This window comes from Sceloporus occidentalis, unplaced genomic scaffold (genome assembly GCF_023333645.1).
Source record: "Sceloporus occidentalis isolate IW3139 unplaced genomic scaffold, rSceOcc1.0.p SCAF_4, whole genome shotgun sequence".
In the NCBI taxonomy this organism is placed as follows: Eukaryota; Metazoa; Chordata; class Lepidosauria; order Squamata; family Phrynosomatidae; genus Sceloporus; species Sceloporus occidentalis.
This window is the reverse complement of record NW_028316984.1, coordinates 139,596,595-139,617,706: the sequence shown is the minus strand read 5'-3', so window position 1 is coordinate 139,617,706 and position 21,112 is coordinate 139,596,595. Positions and strand designations below refer to the sequence as shown.

General features: G+C 39.8%; 1 protein-coding gene across 1 annotated transcript; it reads left to right on the top strand.

Annotated features, from left to right (window-relative positions):
• Positions 1-4,055: 4,055 nt before the first annotated feature.
• On the top strand, positions 4,056-17,995 carry LOC149314709 (hepatic sodium/bile acid cotransporter-like). Its single transcript, XM_089523134.1, has 5 exons — positions 4,056-4,480; positions 6,714-6,912; positions 12,589-12,770; positions 16,746-16,942; positions 17,820-17,995. The coding sequence occupies exons 1-5, from the start codon at positions 4,056-4,058 to the stop codon at positions 17,993-17,995; spliced, it is 1,179 nt and encodes a 392-aa protein (XP_089379260.1).
• The last annotated feature ends 3,117 nt before the right edge of the window (positions 17,996-21,112 follow it).

Genomic DNA, 21,112 nt, shown 5'->3' with positions numbered 1-21,112 from the left:
TTATTATTATTATTATTATTATTTTAAACAGCTTTTTAAAGCACAGATACAGGGTTCTGCTATATGTTGTATAAGAGCATCTCTGTCCTGCCTGCATAAGCATTGTAAATATTTATTCAAACTTCTTCTAATCCAGATTATATAAATACTTTATCGTTCATGTTGGGAAAACCAAGCTGTGCTGTGATTTCATTACATAGTTCTCTCAAAAATTGGCAGAGACATGCTATATAGCAATTATTGGATGAGAGGATTATTTTGGATACTTTTGTTGTTGTTGTATGCCTTCAAATCATTTCTGACTTATGGCAACCCTAAAGTGAACCTATCATGGAGTTTTCTTGGCAAGTTTCTTCAGAGAGAGTTTGGCATTGCCATCCTCTGAGGCTGAGAGAAAGTGACTTGCCCAGGGTCACCCAGTGGGTTTCATGGGTACTACAATGCCCATAATCCCCAGCCACATGACCCACATGCTAACTTTGGGATCCTGAAAGATGTAGTCCAGAAAGACACGTTTTGAGATCTAGCTAACATTCTGACATCTGTATAAGAGATGTATAAATGCCTGCAGTCTGGAGAAACACAACACTTGGCATAAGGGCACTCCTGCCTGTGGTACCTAGAATCCTGTCCTTTGCTGTTCCATCAATGGAAAAGTTTGCATGCATGCAGTATTCCATCATTATACCTGACAGGGCATCATCATCATTTGCTTTTTTGCTAGTGTGGTGGTCTCCCCCACCTCGTCCTACAGACCCTCACCACCAGGACATGAATATAGGATGAAACCCAAGGCACATCTTGTTGAACAACAGGACTACTGCATCAGTAGGATCAGTGGAAGTAATAGTGACACTCTATTCTGCTTTGGTCAGACCTCACCAGGAATATTGTGTCCATTTCTGGACACCACAATTCGAAAATGATGTTGACAAGCTGGAGAGTGCCCAGAGGAGGACAAACAAAATGTTGGAAGGTCTGAAAACCATGCCCTATGAGGAGAGACTTGGGGAGCTTGGTATGCTTAGCCTGGAAAAGGGATGGTTAAGAGGTGATATGATAGCCCTGTTTAAATATTTGAAGGGATGTCATATTAAGAATGAAGAAAGCATGTTTTCTGCAGCTCAAGAGACTAGGACTCAGAGCAGTGAATTCAAACTATAGGAAAAGAGATTCCACCTAAACATTAGGAAGAACTTCCTGACAGTAAAGTCTGTTCAACAGTGGAACATGGTCCCTCAAAGTGTGATGGAGTCTTCTTTCGGGAAGGTTTTTAAACAGATATTGGATGGCCATTGGTTGGGAGTGGTTTAATTGTGTGTTCCTGCATGGCAGGGGGTTGGACTGGATGACCATTGGGATCTCTTGCAACTCTATGATTCTATGATCTCAGTATACATGAGTACTCTGGGCTGTAAAAGCCCTAAAAATTTTTACTATACTGATAATTATATATTTGCTCAGACTGGCAGTGCTAGATAATGACAGTAACAAAAAAGTTTAAAAGACATTTCACTCTTGTGGCCTGTTGACCAATCTCAGGCAAAAAAAAATCTCTGTCCAATTTTTGGTAGTAGTTCATACAGCTTTTCACTTCAGTTGCCTTTTGCCTCCCTTCTTCTGGTAAGAGTTGTCCCTTTTTAAACTTATTTTTTTTTTGGGGGGGGGGGGATCTTCTGTCTGTATTCAGTTTTTTGAAACCAACATGGCAACAATGGAATACACAAGAAAGGGGAATACATAAGAAAGAAAAGGGGACAACATTCCTTCCTCTTACCAGAAGAGTTCCCAGAGCAATTGAGCTGAACAATTGGCATGCATGTGTGTCCCAGTTGCAACAGAAATGATGAATATGTTTGTGTGGCTAAGGAGAAGAACTGGAGAACTCTCTAGTGAGAAAAGTACATGCAACTTTTCCAGAAAAGAAAAAGCAACAGAGCAGTAAAAAGTCTGTTTTCCTCCCTCATCCATGATAACTAACTTTAAAGAAAAACCACTGGGATGGGAGACCATGATGTCTCTGTTCTAAGCAAGTATACCGATTTAAAAAGACACCACCAACTGGAAGAAGGATTTTCCCAAACTCAGAAATTACTCTTTAACTTCTCTTCCTGAAGTTTCATGGAGTGTGGGTTTTTCCTCTCCCACAGAAGACAAGATCTGAACCAAGGGATTTAATTTACAAGAAAGGAGATTCTACCTAAACATTTGAAAGAACATCCTGACAGTAAAAGCGGTTCAACAGTGGAACAGATGTCCTTGGAAGGTGATGGAATCTCCTTCACTGGAGTTTTTTAAACAAAGATTGGATGGCCATATCTCAGGGATGTTTTAGCAGTGGATACTTGTCTTGGCAGGCGGCTGGACTAGATTATCCTTGGGATCTCTTCCAGTTCTGTGTTTCCATGATTCTACTTCTTTACAGAACTTGGTTTTGAATAATGGATCAAAATGGATCATGTGACCATCCTGAAAAATGCAAAAATGTTGTCTTTTTAGAATCAGAGGTAAATAAAGTTCTCTCTCTCTCTCTCTCTCTTTCCTCCTTTCTCCATATCTGCAGTAGGTTGTCTTTCATATCAAAGTGATACAAGAACCCCAAATACCTTTTTCTATAACCCACTGTCGTTTGTGTATAGTCAGGTTATGGATTTCTATTATTCCAATGCTTTTACTTACTAGGGCTATACTCTTGGGAATTTGTTTTGCTTTGATTTTTTTTTTTTTTTTAAAAAGCATGATTCTGCAACCTAGTGTTCTCAAGATGTGCTGGATTACAATTCTCAACATAGGCTAACACAGCTGCAAGCCATAGATCTGAAGAAGGTGGATGGTTTAACAATGGATGGGTCTCTTCCACTGAAAGAATTGCACAGTCATTATGTTCATAATAATTTCTCTGTAAAAATTCAATTCAAGACTCTTAAAATGCTTGCTTTGTGTGTTTCATTTTTCTGATATCTGTATTACATACTTATGACTAGTTTACTCTTAAACATAGAGATACCAGGGAATTCGTTTTTTGCCAGGCTTAGCTAAAACCCTGTGGCACTTGAAAACATTTATTCTCCTACATTAAGAGGCATTGGTAAACAAAACCAGAATAATGTACCACCTCAAAGGTGTGTGTGTGTGTGTGTGTGTATATTCCAATAAGCAAACCTTTACTATGCCATGTTACATAAGGGACACAATTTCACTATGATTTGAGTTTCCACAGATGTTGATATGGGGCCCAATGTATTATGGCATAAGCTTTCATAGGCTATAGTCAACTTTGTCAAATACATGAAGGGTTACTCAGAATATGCTATGGGGGGTTGTAGCATAGAATTGTAAACACTGATGTCAAAGTGACATTAAATACAGAAAATATTGACAGAGACAATGACAGCATTTCTTGTTGTAGGCCTTCCAGTCATTTCTATCGTAGGATTGCCATAATTGTCCACTATTACCAGGGACAAAATGTAGGACAAATTCGAGACCAAACTGTAGGACAACTGCAGGACAAAACTCAGCCCAAAATGTAGGACATTTAAGGTCCTCCATTTTTCTTAAATGTCCTACATTTTGGGCTGAGTTTTGTCCTGCAGTTGTCCTACAGTTTGGTCTCAAATTTGTTCCACATTTTGTCTCTGGTAATAGTGGACAATTATGGCAACCCTAAGATGAACCAATCCTGTGGTTTTATTGGCAAAACTTGTTCAGAATGGGGTTCCCTTTGCCTTTCTTTGAGGCTGAGAATGTGTGACCAGCCCAAGGGAGCACGGTGGTTTTCCATGGCTGTCTAGGCAAGTACAGATAGTACATGTGCAGATGTCTTAAGTCTCTACTTCATAGCCACCATTGTAGTCCAGAGTAACTACAAGGCTAAATGTTAAGCTTGTAAAACATATCTTTTTGAACTCTATTTTCTATGATCCCCAAGCCTACATGACCACTCTCCATGCTGGTTTGGGGATTCTGGGAGCTGTAATCTAGACAATTATGTTTTCTAAGCTGTGGCCCTATTATTGTGCTTGCTTCCTTCTCCACTTGCAGCAAGGAGGAAGATGGCTCTGATCACTACCTCACCCACTGATACTGGCAATAACACCCATGAAAGCCTTGAACACTGGAGGCCCAGCCAGATGGACAATGTCTCTTTGCCCAATTCCTCCTTTCCTTTGGCGTTTAGTAGAACAGCCACTGATCATGCCCTGAATGTTCTTGCTATGGCGGCCATCTTCACTGTCATGGTAACAATGGGTTGCAACATGGAGATATCCAAAATCAAGGTTCATATCAGGAAACCCAAAGGGGTAGCTATTGCTGTGGTGTCTCAGTTTGGAATTATGCCCTTGACAGCATTTGCTCTGAGCAAGATCTTCCAACTGGATCCTGTCGAGGCACTTGCCGTACTCATCTGTGGCTGCTGCCCCGGTGGAAATCTCTCCAATATTTTAACTCTGCTATCAAAAGGGGACCTGAATCTCAGGTAAGGAGGGTGTGTGACAATGACATGAAAGCCAGAACTAGGCAGTCAGTAGAAAAGTTGCTTTAACCAAGAAATAGGGTTCTAGGTTGCAACATAGACAGTAAGTACACAATTCCCTTGTTGCAGCAGCTCCACTGGTTGCTAGTCTGTTTGGAGGCATAAATCAAAGTGCTGATTATGACCTATACAGCTTGGGCTAAAGTTAGTGGAAGGGCTGTATTATCCCATATGATCCTACCTGATTTTTAAAGACTTTCTGGGGAGGTTGTTCCCTCTGTCCCATCACCCTTGCAGGTACAGCTAGAGGAACATGGAGAGAGCCTTCTTAGTGGTGGTGGTGGTGATGATGATGATGATTGACTGCAAATTTGGGCTTTCCTCATTCTTCCAACAAACAGTTACAAAGTATAGCAGTCATCCTCAACCTAGAGTCTCTACACTAATGGGAATTACAAAACCCATCACCATAGCTAGCATGCCAAGTGTTATAATTACCACAACAGGCAGTCCCAGATCAGGAAAGACTAAAGTAAGTTCTCTCATTCTTAAAAATCTTTGTGAACATGGGACAGAAAGATTTAATGTCAGGAAGAGACTATACCTCAGGGACAGAGCAGTTGTTTTAAATGCAGACAGTTTAATTTGGGTTTGATTTTATTGGATTTCTATCCCACCCATTATCATAAAAGTGCAGTGTAGCTAAACAGTCTATACAAAATAGATGAAAACCCAAATATATAAAATTAAAAATATCTAAAATAGTAAATTACAATTGTCTGACAAAATATAGTAAAAGCAACCCCACCAAAAACAGTAGAAAATTAATAAAGCACTTGCTTATTCTCTAGAGATTTATAGAAATAATTATGTTTTTAATGGGTGCAAGTAGAGCTCTAGGTTGTTCCATAACTGTAGTGCCACCACTAAGAAAGTGCCCCTCCCCAGCATAATAGCCCTACAGGCTATGGTACTCTCAGGAACTATAACCAGTACCTGCCTGGCTGATCTTAAATCCTGAGTTGGTTGGTACTGCCAGGTCAGGCTCAATCTCTGGCATCTCCAAATACCAGAGCTTGAAAAGCTATCTTCTTTGGAAAGCCACTGCCAATCAGAGAAGACCTAATGAGCTGTTCCATTTGAGATTAATTTATCCAAACAAAAAAAGATGAGGGCTATCTGGGGTATGTGCTGTTTATGGGCAACCAACAAATAGTTGCACTGCAATGTGTTCATATATGTCACTGTATATTACTTGTAATACCATCCTGTCTGTAAGCATAGATCACATGATCTGGATGAGGTGGTCTGTTGTTGTTTTAAAAGTTGCCTGTTTCCTTCATCTTCAATGTATGCATGTAATGTACACCTTTTGTGTTCTCCTCCAAACTCCCTCTATTATGCCATTTTGTTAGCACTGATGTGAGTAGGGATGGGAGATGGGAAGTATTTAAGCAATTTAAGAATTATTTTAGCAAATAATTCTTCACATTCTACTGTTATTAACTACTGTATGTGACTGACAGCGTGCCTTTTGGGTACATACATTTCCATACGTGATTGATCCTTGAAACAGTCGTGTAAAGTTGAAAAGTGTTATTTCTGTTTTTCAGGCAAATTTGGAGATCTTGTGATTTGATCATTGTGGCAAATGTCATGAGTAATCTGAACTGTTAGTTAAATCTCCCATGTCTATGGAAGTCTGGTTTCAGGATTTTGGGGAGGTGGGTCACTGGGAATCCTTCATTTCCCATGGTTAGAATCTGTTCATATGAACCAGGAGTATACTCTACACCACACAGCTACAGTAGATTGATCCTTCTCTAACTATGACAACCAGAATATCATGGATTTGTAGATTGGTGAAGTTCCTGGACTTCCCTGCTGAAGAGTTCCAGTGTTGTAGTTCAGGGAAGCAGATTAGAGCTCTCCAGCAGAAAAATCTAACTACTTCCCCAAACTACAAATCCTAAGATTCTCAAGGATTAAACTGAAACAGTTAAAATGGAATCAAACTGCTGTTAACTGTGCAATGTGGAAACTACCCCAAATTGACCATCCCTTTGAAAGGGAGGGAGATGGATGAATGCACCCTGAGGCTGAAAACAGACTGGCCTTAGTTATTTTCCATTCTGCATTATCCACCAATGCCATATTTGAAAGAGTCAGAAACAGGTAAAATGAGGCAATGCTAAGCAAAAGATCACCTCAGTGATGTCATATTTCTCTTTCTCAGCATAGTGATGACGGGATGCTCAACGTTCTTGGCCCTTGGCATGATGCCTCTTCTTCTGTATCTCTATACTAACGGTAATCTGGAGGGCCAAGTGCCTTACAAAGAGATTGTATTCTCCTTGTTCATGACCCTGATCCCCTGTGCCATTGGGATCTTTTTGAATGAAAAGAAGCCACAATACACTCATCTCATTGTTAAAGTAAGTGGATGCACTGCTACCTGGGTCTCATTTCATCATGCTAAATACTGCTAGGAAATACCTTCTCATTTTCACAAAAGTTCTTTTTTGCCTGCAATACAGGAATGAATGTATTTCCACAAATGAATAAGCACTCAGACATTCATCAGTTCTCATTTCCCAATGGTTAGAAAGCACACCTGTATGGGGGGAAGCAAGGAAAAAAATATGGTGTTGCCGGATAAGTTTTTAAATGCTCCAATCAAAATCAGATCCCTTGTGACTGATTTATAGTGCAATCCTATAATGTCCAGGAAAAGAGAGGAAAATAGCAGAGGTGAATAACTGGCTCTGCAGATGGTGCCGCCAGGAACTATTTAGATTCCTTGATCATGGGCTGAGGGGGGACTGCTGGCAAGGGATGGGTTACATCTCACGCCAGTTGGCAGAAAGGTTTTTGCCAACAGTCTCAAGAATTTGACCAGGAGGCCTTTAAACTGAGTTGTGTGGGGGAGGGAGATAGTATTCTGGAAGGCAAAAGGGCTGGAGAAAACAGTCAAACTGTCATATAGAGAACAAGGAAAACAGTGCAAAGACCCAACAGTGGGAGGCAAAAAAACTTGCACAGGCAGCAGGTAGAGGGGGGGAGGGAATGGTCTTAGATGTCTCTACACTAATGCACACAGCATGGGAAATAAGCAAGATGAACTTGAACTCCTAGAACAACAAAGCAAATGTGATATAATAGGCATGACTGAAACCTGGTGGGATGAGTCTCATGATTAGAAGGTAGTAATAGAGGGATATAACCTTTTTAAGAGAAACAGGTCAAACAGGAAAGGAGGAGGAATAGCATTATATGTCAGGGACATTTACACCAGTGAAGAGATCCAGGACATCAATCCTGAAAGCCAGAATTAAAGGGGAGGAAAACAATAGGGATGTTATTGTGGGAGTCTACTATAGACCCCCAAGTCAGACAGAGGAATTGGATGATGCCCTTCTAGGACAGATGAGCACACACTCAGAAAGGAGAGATGTAGTAGTGATGGGTGACTTCAACTTTCCTGATATTTGCTGGAAGTCAAACCCTCAAGGTCTAGCAAATTCCTCACGTGCCTCAAAGACAACTTCATTGTCCAAAAGGTGGAAGAGGCAACAAGTGGGTCAGTTATTTTAGATCTGATTCTAACCAACAGAGATGACCTGGTTAATGGGGTGCAAGGGGTGGGATGATTAGGTGAGAGTGATCATGTTCTCCTGGAGTTTGTTATACAGTGGAAAGGAGAAGGCAGGCATAGTTAGACATGCATTCTAGACTTTAGGAAAGCTGATTTCAATAAATTTAGAGAAATACTAGGGGTAATCCCATGGTCAGGTATACTAAAAGAGAAGGGAGTTCAAGACGGATGGGAGTTTCTCAAAAAGGAGATACTGAAGGCACAATTTAAAACAGTTCCAATGAGGAAGAAAAATGGGAGGTGTCTCAAGAAAGCAGGATGGATGACTAAGCTTTAAATGGAACATGTATAAGAAATTGAAAAATAGGGAGATCACCAAAGAGGAATTCAAACAAATAGCGAGCACATGTAGGGGTAAAGTCAGAAAAGCTAAAGTGCAGAATGAACTCAGGCTTGCTAGAGAGGTTCAGAACAATAAAAAGGGCTTTCTCCGTGTTGAATTTCATTTTGTTAGCTTTCACCCAGTTTTCTAGTCTGTTCAGGTCACTTTGAATCTTGATCCTGTCCTCTGGGGTATTAGCTACTCCTCCTAATTTGGTGTCATCTGCAAATTTGATAAGTATGCCTCTAATTGTGTCCTCCAAGTCATAGATAAAGATGTTGAATAGCACTGGGCCCAGGACAGAGCCCTGTGGGACCCCACTGGTCACTTCTCTCCAGGATGAAAAGGAGCCATTGTTGAGCACCCTTTGGCTTCGGCCAGTCAACCAATTACAAATCCATGTAACAGCTGCCTTGTCTAGCCCACATTTCCAACAGTTTGGCTTTGGTTTTTTTATACATTAAAGAAATCTTTTGGGGCAACAAATGCCATCTGTAAATTATTTTGTATACATTCTCTTTTAATTCTTAACATACAGTGTGTTTCATTTTTCTACCCCATGTCTCTTCCCATAAATGATATTCTATATTATGTCCTACATTTTGTGCCCATCTTATCATACTATGTCTAATTATTTCTTCTTCTGAGTCCCATTTCAGTAACATCTTTTAGCATCTAGCAATCATTTTTTCTTCCCTTTATTTAATATTTCGTCCCAATCTGATTTCTCACTTTGTATTCCTTCAATCTTTTTATCTATCCTGAATCTTTCTCTCAACTGCCTATATAGATACCAATGGCATTCCACTTGAGATTCTTTCAATTCTTCCTGAGATCTCATCACTACTTCCCCTTGTACCGTTTTCAATAAATCAGAGTATCTTAACCATTTTATTTTCTCTACCTAACAGCACTTCATGTGGGGAAAACCATTGCGGTATTTTTGTACAAATTCTGGTCTCTCCCATACATTTAATAAAGCTTTTTTCACAAGATGGTTTTTACTTTCTTTGTGGATTTTATCTTTACCATATACCAAATAGCTGTGCCACCCAAATCTCAATTGATCTCCTTCAAGGCTTAACAATTTCTCATCTTCTAGTGTGATCCATTCTCTAATCCAAACTAAACAACAAGCAAAATAATAAAGTTTTAGGTTTGGTAATCCCATTCCACCTCTTCTTTTATCATCACATAAAATTTTCAGTTTTTTTCTAGCGCTTTTCTTCTTCCAAATGAAATTAATGATTTCTTTTTGCCATATATTTAAAGGTTTAACATTATGTATTATTGGTAGTGTATTAAACAAAAACAAAAATTTTGGAAGCACATTCATTTGGATTACTGATGTTTTACCTAGTAATGAGAGTTGTATCCTATCCCATTGATCTAAGTCTTTTTTATGTCTCGCCATACTGTCTCATAATTATGGTACAAGTCTTAATTTTTGTTTGTCAGGGATTATACCTAAATACTTGACTTTTTTCTTCACTTTATACCCACTAATTTCCTCTAGTTTCTGTTCCTCTTTCCTAAGCATATTTTTAGTTATTATCATTGTTTTCTCTCTGTTCATCTTAAGACCTGAAATATCCTCAAATTCTATTAGGACATCTATTAATGGTTTAATACTGTGTTTTGGGTTCTCTACAGTGTAAATAGTCTCATATTTGCTCGTCTGCAAATATTCTCATCTTAAATTCAATTTTTTAAAAATTTTATCCCCTGGATGTTTTCTTCTTGTCTTATTCTGTTATTCAGAGCTTCTAGGGCTAGAATAAATAAAAGGGGTGGCAATGGGCAGCCTTGGCGGGTACCTTTGGTTATTCTAATTTCCTGGTTTTTTTTCTGATTTACAATTATCCTAGCTTTTCGATCTCTATATATTGCTTTAATCCAGCTTAAGTATAAAGATCCCACCTCTATCTTTTCCAGTGTTGTAAATAACATATCCCAACTTAAATTATCGACTCACATTCACTATTTTGAACATTTTTTCACTGTTTTAAGGCAAGAATATTTATCATTCAGGGCTGTAGGATGAGGAAGGATATTAGGGTGGGTCGATTTCCTTACTACTACAACCTAGAAGAAAATTATCTGTGTTTTGTAACACCACAAACTGTCATGGTGTTAGTAACTTATGAACATGTAAATCCAATGTACACCTGTGCAAGTCACTTGTTTCAGTTGCTGTGGAAGTCAGAATTCTCTACCCAAAGTGCAACAACTAAAATCCCCCCAAAACCAACCGTTTAAGCTACTGCATTCCATAAGAGCCACTCTCCCATTCTCTTTCTCTCAAATATATATAAAATATATATTGTCATATAGCTGGACAAGCATTGCTCTCTGGGATTTCCAAAGAAGCATGCAGTTGGAGGAAAACAGATGCACACTTATCTGTTCCCCGCCCCCTTGATCTCCACAGCCAGTAAATTGCTATGGAGTGTGTTTTCTAGTCACCTGTTGCCTTTTGGTGACACCATGAATATCATAGGATGTTCTTGGGTAAGGAACTCAGAGATGGTTTTTCCAATTCCTTCCTCTGAAATATAACCTACAGCACCTGGTATCGTTGGTGGTCTCCCATTAAATAACAACAAGATCTTACCTTGCTTAGCTTCCAAGATCAACTGAATCTGGTGCCTTTAGGGTATTTAGACCCTTGCTGCAGCAGCTTAGTGATGGTTTGAGATGTGTAAGAGAATAAAACATGTTTTCATTTACAATATGTCTCCCAGTCCAGGATCTCATCCTTCAGTGGCATTCTGCCACTCTGAGTGCACAGTATGGAGAATAAATTGGTGGACCAGGCAGGGAAAAACTGAAAAAACATCATATTTAAATAAAGTGAAATCAGGCATTGAATCTTTAAAATTAGCAATTGAAAAAGGTGAATTTAATTATTGAGGGCCTGAACAGACAGGCCAAAATAAAGCTGCTTCGGATCACTTTGGAGGTATGCTGTTTAAATGATGCAAGTATCCTAAGATGCCGGAAGCTGTGGCAAAGCCATGCTCCAGTCCTAAGGTCTGGAGCGCAACTTTGATGCAGCTTCCGACCTCTTAGGACGCATGCATCATTTAAATAGCATACCTTCAAAGTGATCCGAAGCAGCTTTATTTTGGCCTGTCTGTTCAGGCCCATAGTTACGGACATAAGATGAGTTCCATTACATGAGACCAAAAATCTATATCAGGAGTAGAAAGCATGCACACTTCCAGATGTTGCTGCACAGTAACTACCAGAATTCTTCACCATTGGCTATGCTAGCTATGGCTGATGGGAGTTGAAGTCCAGTATCTTCTAAAGAGACACGTTTCCCACTCCTGGTCTACACAATCCAGTCTCTCTCTCTCTCTCACACACACACACACACAACTGGTTGAAGTTGCTATAAGTTAAAGGAGTGGAGGATTGTTTCATTACTATATCAAATGGACTGGGCCAGGGCCGTGTCAAAACATGGAGAGGCCTGGGGCAGAATCTTAATTTGAGGCCCCTTCCTCAGGAGCAGTGTGACTAGAGTACTGGACTACAAGAGATTAGAACATTGGACTACAACTCAAGAAATCCAAAAGATCATGGGGTAACTTCAAGCTAGCCACCGACTCACTGCTTGATCTTCCTCACACAATTGTGCTCAGGATGAAATGTAGAAGAGGAATAGTGTTTTGTTTTTAATGTTACCTTGGATCTCTTTGTGGGTGGGGAGAAGAGAAATAACTGATTATTATTATTATTATTATTATTATTATTATTATTATTTTATTATATTAAACTTAAAACAAAAGTAAGAGATATTCTAAAATAACAGAATAGGCTTGAAGGGCAGGGCTGATGGCCTGCCCCTTCTTCATAGGGGAGGTCTCCCTCATAGAAGAGCCCCAGAGCTCTCTGTACCCCACCCCCATCTTAAAAAGGCCCTGGAATGAGCAAAGTAACTTTCTTTGGTACTCTATAGAAGATCAGTTGTTCCGAGGCAAGGGGGCTATCAATCACAGAGCTGTATGATCCTAATAGCTGGTCCCCAGTGTCTTGAATTATATTCATTTATCTCATTTTATTTATTTATTTATTTATTTATTTATTTATTTATTTATTTATTTATTGTTTCTCTTTTGTTTTCAGGTTGGTATGATTCTCCTGCTCCTTATGGCCATCCCTATGATTGTTCTGATGGTGGTCAGTCTTGGAAACAGTATCTTGCTGGTCATCTTATCACCACGCCTGGTGGGGACTTCTGTTTTAATGCCTTTTTTGGGTTTTTTCTTGGGCTACATCCTTTCTTCATTCTTCACATTCAACAACAAGTAAGTTTGCCTAAGCAAAACTGAGTTGTTGTTGCTTTTCTCCTTAAAGGCAGGGATTGATTCTAAAAGTCAATGAAGATGTTAGCTTTATGTGTTTGCTAGGGATAAGTCAATGAAGATGCTAGTTTTATATGTTTGCTAAGGATAATAAACTTCCCAACAGCCGTAAAGAATGACAAGTATTTATTGTGGTCAAGCCTTAATTGGAAAAACCCAAAAGTCACAAAAATCTTTGTGAAATATACTGAAACCACATGTTTCTTGATCAGGCAATGGCATTTTAAAAAAGTGTGCAAGGGGAAAGATTTGGTCAGTGATGGAGACTGTAGTATGCATGTTGTTTTCAGATGGTATGAGGGAAAAGTCCTGCAGATTCTCAAATTAAGTTCATTGAGCCCCACACACAATGGTTCTGGGCCTGCTGGAAGAAAATAAACAAATTCAATATAGCAATAGCAAGTACATTTCTATACCGCTTATCAGTGAACTAGTACTCCCTAAGCTGTTTACAGTGTGTAAGCCAACTGCCTCCAACAAGCTGGGTACTCAAAATTACAAAATCAGAGCAATAACATTTGTCCTTCTAGCTGAAGAGGAGGGGCAGAAACTTCAGTCCTGTTCCATGTTAAATAAACCATATTTAACTGGTTCAAAGTGGATGCTCAGTTTCCCTGCCTTCTGCCAACAGTCAACAGACCCTATGTCTAAGTAAGAGTCTATTGCCTGGAGAAGGGAACATATTGACCTGCCCAGGTCTGCCTGGGAAACAAAGGGAACAAAGAATGTTGTAGGGGCTTAAAGAATAACCTGTGTTGTTTAGCGTAAGCTGTTTTAAATACAGGGGTGGACTACTATGAGCTCCACTCCACAAAAACTTATGATGAGGAAAACTTGTTAGCTTTAAAGTGTCAGAAGATTCTTTAGGCAAGATCCCGGATCATGTAGGAGAGGAATAATACTTCATCTGCACAGTTCTGTGACCTCTCCCTATCTCAACAGCTTTCACGTCCCAAGGAGGATGGACTGCCACTGCTGCTATTTACTTGGGGGGAGGAGGGAGGGGGCAGAAACTCAGAGGAAGCATGACTGGTCTCAACTACAAGGGGGAAGGAAATGAAGGTGTGCTCCTTGACGGAGTACTCTCTCATTTCCCTTCCTTGGAAGCTGAGAACACCCACATATACCTCCTCACCACCACCCTGTCCCATTGGTAAGCAGAAACACCATCACCTGGGCTTAACAGTGACTTGGGATGGAGTTTTGGGATGGGGAACAAAGGGCTCAAGAATAACCCCTGCATCATGTCCAAAGAGACATACAGTATATACTTGTGTATAAGTCTAGAAATTTGAGTCAAAACATTGACTCAAAAAAATTATATCAACTTATCCATGGGTCAATGTAAATTTTGTACTTAGCTCTTATTTAAAAAGGAACCATCCCTTGGTGAAAAGCAATAGCATAATCTGTCCTTAAAGCACTGACCATTCTCTCTCATTCATCCAGCCTTTAGTGTGAGCAGTTATGCTTGCTGGGATTTTGTAAATTATTTGGCTTTGCTTTCCTTTGCTTCGTCCTTTAGATATTTTGTTACAGAACTCTAGGTTTTACCCTCAATTTATCCATGGGTCATATCAAAATCCATAATTTTGGTCCCCAAACCTGCCTTCGACTTATACAGGAGATCGACTTATAGTTGAATATATACGATATGTGTGTGTAAGCCACAGTTACATGTTTGTAAGAGCATTGCTGCCTTTGTTGTTTTTACTGCAGCATACAAACAAAGCTAATTAATTCCCTGGAATTTATTGTAAAGAACCATTTGGACTGTGTTGTTTGCAGGCTAACTAGCCAACACTGGACTTGTATTGGCCTCAGACCCAGTCTCTGACCAGGCTCACCACATTCAGTTTGTAGAGGACTCACTAGTCTTGCTCCCCATTCTTTCTCATATTAAACCAAAATAGCCAGATAGAGGCACTACCTCCATGGTTATCCTCTTCTATGATCAGGAATTCATTGTGTCAAGCTTGTGATTATGCAGAGGATCATAAACTGCATCAAGTCAAACAGGGTTGAAATGTCAGACCAGTAGGCCCATTCCCATATCCCTCCACAATTAGAACGTTTCATGTTGCAAGAAGGCTTTTATCTTCTCATGGACAAGTTTCCTTTACATTGAGGTCAGCAAGTTTGGCAGGTCTGACAGCCAATTTTGTCTCCTGAACCTATGAGTCATTATGGGCCTCATATCTACTGAAAATGTTGTTCACCAAGCCTGTTTTTAAAAAGCGACAAGTTGTTCAGTATTTCTCCAAACCCACACATCAAACTTCTCTAAAGCAAAACCATGCAATTTGCTGGATAGAGATAATTGCCATTGCTGGATGCTTTTGTGTGTGTGTGCGCGCCTTCAAGTTAACTGTTGACTTATGGTGACCTCGTGAATTTCATAGGATTTTCTTTGCCAAGGAATACTCAAAGGTGGTTTTGAGTATTTAAAAAACACTTTCTAAAGCAGTGCTCTCACCATGAGGTTTCTCTTCTCACCCTAAAACCCAAGAGACAAGCTCTGAGGTGTGGAAACTGTACTCATGACCCATATGTTGAGCTCTTCATTTCTTTTCCTATATGGCTGAGTCCTAAGCTGGTGGGTGCCTCTCATGAGGGTTTGTACCAACTTATGTTGGTGTGACAGTTTTGTGGGAATACCTAGATAGAACATGGTGACCTGACCAGCATCTCAGGTGCCTTGGTAATCTCCATGCTGGACTACTGTCATGTGCTTTGTATGTAAATACCTTTGAAAACATATTAGAAACTTCAATTAATTCAAAACGGAACAGCATGCTTATTAGTGGTAGCAAACCTTTGGGAATACATAACACAGAGACTGTAAGAAACATGATGGTTCCACAACTTTTCTTAACATTAAGCATTCTGAATACAGCATACCTTACGGACGTGGCTTTTCCTATAATGTGGGTAGGACTCATTTGCCCACCAGATGGCGTCAAAGTACAGTTCCCAGCAATTCTAGCCAGCAATAGCAATAGTAATAGCAAGTACATTTCTATACTGCTTATCAATGCACTTAAGCACTCACTAAGCCATTTACAATGTGTAAGCATAGCTGGTGATGAGGAATGTTTGAAGTTGTAGTCCAACATCTGGAGAGCTGCATGATTCTAACCCTTGTCCTACAAGAACTCCCTCTTTATATATTAAAAAACTTAATGACCAAGCTTCAAACGTTACCAAAAGATACCAACTTCAGTACAAGGTATCTTAATGCAGATTTTGGTATAGCTTGTTCACTAGCTACACTTGCCCTGGGTTTTCTCCAAAATATGTGGATAGGCATTCTGCTTTTTTCTTTTCAGTGAATGCCTAAATTCTTACAATAATCATATTCTGTAATAATGGCTCCTTCATTGTGTGGCGTGCACGCATGCACAAACACAGCTATAGACCTGACCCAAAAGCCACCCTCCACATGTATCAGGCAACAAGGGGGCAGACTTTTTTTCTTCTTGTATTCATTCTATAAAAGTAAATAAACATACCAGATTAGGATTTATGCTGAGCCTAAATACTAAATATTGTATTTAGTATTTCTCTAGCTCTTATATAATTTATGCTGGGTCTAAATACCTTACAATAACCATATTCTGTAAGGCACCAGACCCTATCTGATCTTTGAAGCTAAGCAGGGTCATTACCAGTTAGTATTTAGATGGGAGACCAGCAACAAATACCTGGTGCTATAGACTACTGTATATAAAAGAGGAAGGAACTAATAAAAACCAACTCTGAGTATTCCTTGCCAGAGAAAACCCTATGAAACTAATGTGCTTGCCATAAATTGATTGACAACTTGAAGGCACACTACACATATGGTTTATGCCGATGTGTCATGCCTATAACCCCATGTAATACAGGATTGTGTATTAATATTTCCTGCATTAATAGATGCAAGCGGACAATCTGCCTGGAGACAGGCTGCCAAAATATGAATCTCTGTTTGACCATCCTCAAGATGGCCTTTGCAGCTGAAGTTATTGGGCCTCTCTACTTCTTTCCTACTCTGTATACGATTTCCCAGTTGGGAGAGGGCCTTCTGCTGGTCGTGGTTTTCAGGAGCTGTGGAAACACAAAAGAACCAAATGGTAAGAATCAGCTTCAAATAACCACTTCTTTTTCTCCCTTTGTGTGGCATCATCTCTTGACCTAGTTTCCCATAGAACTTTGTAGATTTTTATTTATCCAGGATATAGCTTACAAGAGCTGTTGGCATATTGAAAATCAGCCTGTATGAATGTCAGAACAGAGCTACAACTAGGCATGGCTCAGAACTGAGATTAGAACTGCCGCTTGAAGCAGAAGGCAGAAATGACGGCTCTTGCTATACATAAAGCACAAACCTTTTAACTGCAAGGAAATAAACACTTTCATGCACTCACATCTGGAGGCAACATTACCAATAAAAGCACAGTTAATATCAGTTAACGGACAGTTAATAATCCAGGTTAAAACAATAGGTCTGCTTTATTTCCTTTAAAGCCAACAAACCCACTAGGTGACATTGAACAAGTCACACTCTTTCAGCCTCAGAGGAAGGTAATGGCAAAGCCCTTCTGAAAAAACTTGCCAAGAAAACCCTGTGATAGGTTTGCCTTAGGAATGCCATAAGTCAGAAATGACTTGATGATATACAGTAACAAAGTCCTACTGTAGCTGTGTGTGCCTATCTAGAACATGCAAGGTAAACAGGTGGCCAGCAGAATCCTTTACTGAGCTTGTGAACAGCAAAAGAGAAAGAGAGCAAATGAGCCTGTCACAGTAGTACCTACATGTTAAAAAAAACCCATAGATCTAACAGAACCTAACCAGAGTTAGAAACTGAAACTTTTGGGGGGCTAGATTTCAACACCGTGGATAGCTTCTTCAAATTCATACTATAACCCACATTGGATTCACCACACTCTACTGACATGGGAACACTAGGCAGCATTTCCATCTGTTTTCATTTCCTTTTCATTTCAGACTCAGTGAAGGTGGTCTCTGAAGCTATTGACAGAACTGGGGTCAAGAATGAAATGGAAACCAACCAACCAGAAAGTTTGAGACAAAGTAGCAGCAGAAAAACAAAAGGGTGCTGGAAAAAGTGGTCCACCTCAACATCAGAAGTCCAAGCCATTTCCACATCTGAGTCTTGCTGAACTGACTGGCAGCTTTGTGTAAAATACATGTCATTGTGATGATTGTGAAGTGAGATAAATACTTGCCTTCATAAATCATGCATTCCTATTTGCTCTGTGCATGTTTTCATCCTGTACACCAATGGAGTGCCAAGCTTACACCTTTTTGAGAAGAATTTTGGATTAGTATTCTTCCATCATTAAAAAAGGTGCTTGTTTCCAATAACACACTACAGTTGAGTGCTAATTGCCAAACTCAGATCCATTCCTCCTGTCTGATCTACGCTAAAAACGTGGAAAATAAAGATATCAGGAATTTGCCACAAACATTACTTGTATCGCTGCGTCTGTGTGAGACTAAAAAGCAAACCAGCAGTACATCTACTAACTTTGTCTTGGATCCTAAAAGGATGCAGTTAGTCAGTTAATAATAAACAGAACTAAAAAAATATAAAGTGAGCAAAATGTTTCAGCTTATACCTTTATCCAAGTTTAGAAGTTTTCAACATCTTCAGTGGATGATGGTATTCTCTTCTAGGCTTAGGCCATGTGGTGCAAGGGACTCTCATGTCTATGAATCTAGAAATGCTCCCTTTTTGTCCAAAATGCCTGAAGGAGATGGCACCTCAATATCAAATGGGAACAAATCAGAGTATGATGTTGAAGATTGCTCAAGCTTCCTGGTCAGGATTGTAGACTTGTGGTTCTTGAAGCAGGTATGCAGATGTGGTAGCTTTACCAAAGTATTGCAGAGACAGATCACACAAATGAGATTGCAGGACTGGCAGGCAATGTGTTAATATTGTAGGTCCTGCAAGTTGCAATTTTCCTAAAGGCAAGTCTGCTTAGGGTAGCTACAAAGCCCAATTTGTATTTCTATTGCCTGATTTTGGTTGGGAGTAAACAAGTGACTTGAAGGCACATACAAGCGAGGTAGGAGGTCCAAGGAATGATGGAACTTTTTGATTAGAAGGGGAAATGTCATTTGCTCCACCAGTTCCAGGTTTCCCATTTTCTCCTGAGCTGCTACCACAAGATCAAGCAGGGGTTGGAGCAAAGAATGTTTGCCCAATAGATCACTGTGAGCTATTTTTATTAAGGCCCCAAGGGCTTTTGCTAAATACTTGCTTCAGATGGAGATGAGAACTGTCAGAAATTAATGCAGTGGCAACTGCCACTCTATGGAACATCTTCATAGAGACCAGCACAGATAAGCGCTGGCTCTTCAGAGCATCCATCACTGGAGTAAAAATGCTAACCTGTGAAGCCAAGGAGCCTAGGACTAAAGTACCACTAGTCACAATATCCTAGTTAAAATGCCTGAGTCTGCAGACCCCAGTTGCAAATATTAATATGGCAACCCCTTGCTGAACAAATCCTGCCAAGGACACCCTGTGCCTTGGGATCAAAAACTACTTGGGACACAAAAAATAAAGATATGCAAGGGGACTTTGTAATACCTTTGAGACTATGTAGAAGACATTGTAGCATAAGCTTCAGTCTCTTTGAGTTTGACCACAACAAAAATGAGGTGAGGTTGCATCACTTCTTTTGCAAAGCTTGTTTTAAATCAGTACGTGACCCTCAAGTTGCAGATGTACTGTTTTCCTGAATGTGCGAGGCATAATTTAAGCTATGAGCTGCCTTGAAGATCATTTAATAATGAGCAGGCAGAGTATAAACCTTCATCTTGAATTACTAAACGATAGGCTTGCCGTGTGCAAATTTTCCCCTCAACCAACCCTCCTGAGAATTGTATGTCATATTTGTCCTCCAGCTAGAAGCACAGGAGCCACAGAATTTAGTCTACACTTTCAAAGGCATGGTATTTTACTTATTTCATTTAACACACTGTTCTATAGTGTAGTAGTGCTCATGGTGTTAAGATCCTGGAACTGAATCCTTCAGCCTGGCTCAAATTAAGTAGGGGGTCTACCTTTCAACTATAGGAATATAACCATTTTGTAAAATTAATAGTAAGCATAATCATGTCCAGAGGAAAACATGATTTTTAATGGCAATGATGGTAAATGGCCTTAAAGGTGAGCAATGTATTCAGCCTCAAGTCGATTCTTAGTGCTGCACAAGCTCCTTTTTCACTGTTTACAAGGTCAGCACGCTCTTGCTGATATCACATCACTGCATACTATGGCACTGAGTAGCACCATGAAGGAACATTCTGGAATGGCAGGGAAGAACAATCCACTGATGCTGGATTCCACCCACACAATGATTCACAACCATCACATGGGTGGAACCCAGCATTAATGGGCTGAGCTGCCCTGCCATCCAAAGTATTTTCTAGTTGAAACCAGTTTGCCAGCACAGCCAGAAATATCCCCAACTATTTTATTAAAACTGTATTTTGTAAGTGCATGTATTAGCAGTTTTAACTGAAGCTATGGGTGGTTAAAACCTGGGGGGGGGGGGTTTGCTGTGCTGCCATTCTGATAAATGTTGCAGTTCATCAGTAACCATATCCATTATTAACTATAACTGTACTGAAAGATCTTATTTTCCACTATCATCTAAAAGCAGCAGTAATCTTTCGTAACTTCAGGATATAATGCTCACTCCCCTGAATTTTATACTGTAGTATTAACACCATCACATTAGTAAGGGTGAAAGCTACCTAAGCCAGAGCAGTGGGAGGGGGTGACTGGTTAAGAAACATACTTTCCAGGAGAATTATGAATAAAATACTCAACCATACCGTTACAAACTTGAGTTCCTTAATTGCTAGTCCCAACCTAGTGTTCATCTGCCACATTTCTGTTGTTCTATAGGCCTGCTAGTAAAGACTCAATTGGGGTTATGCAGCATTACTTCCTTAATCCGTTTTTCCTTCTTCTCTGACATTTGAGCATTCAACTGACTTAGTCAAAGCCTCAAATGAAATGCCTGATTTATGTGAATCTGTTCCCCATTCTTCACTCAAGAAACCAGTTTACCAACCAACCTTCAAAGCCTACTGCTGTATAACATCTGCTTTTGTCATAACTAGATTCATTGCTTTCGAACCAATGACAACTTGGAAGAAATGCACACCACTTTTGTGAATATTTTTATTATCCATCTTGACCAGTATGATTGGAGATCAGGACAAGGAGTCAAACAGATTGCTTAAAGCACTATAAA

What these genes read in the sequence shown, in the direction of transcription:
- LOC149314709 (XM_089523134.1), top strand. Translation starts at nt 4,056, where the DNA reads ATGGCTCTGATCACTACCTCACCCACTGATACTGGCAATAACACCCAT. An exon ending in ACACTCATCTCATTGTTAAA is followed by an intron (nt 6,913 to 12,588) that starts GTAAGTGGATGC and finishes TTTTGTTTTCAG; the next exon opens with GTTGGTATGATTCTCCTGCT. An exon ending in TTCTTCACATTCAACAACAA is followed by an intron (nt 12,771 to 16,745) that starts GTAAGTTTGCCT and finishes CTGCATTAATAG; the next exon opens with ATGCAAGCGGACAATCTGCC.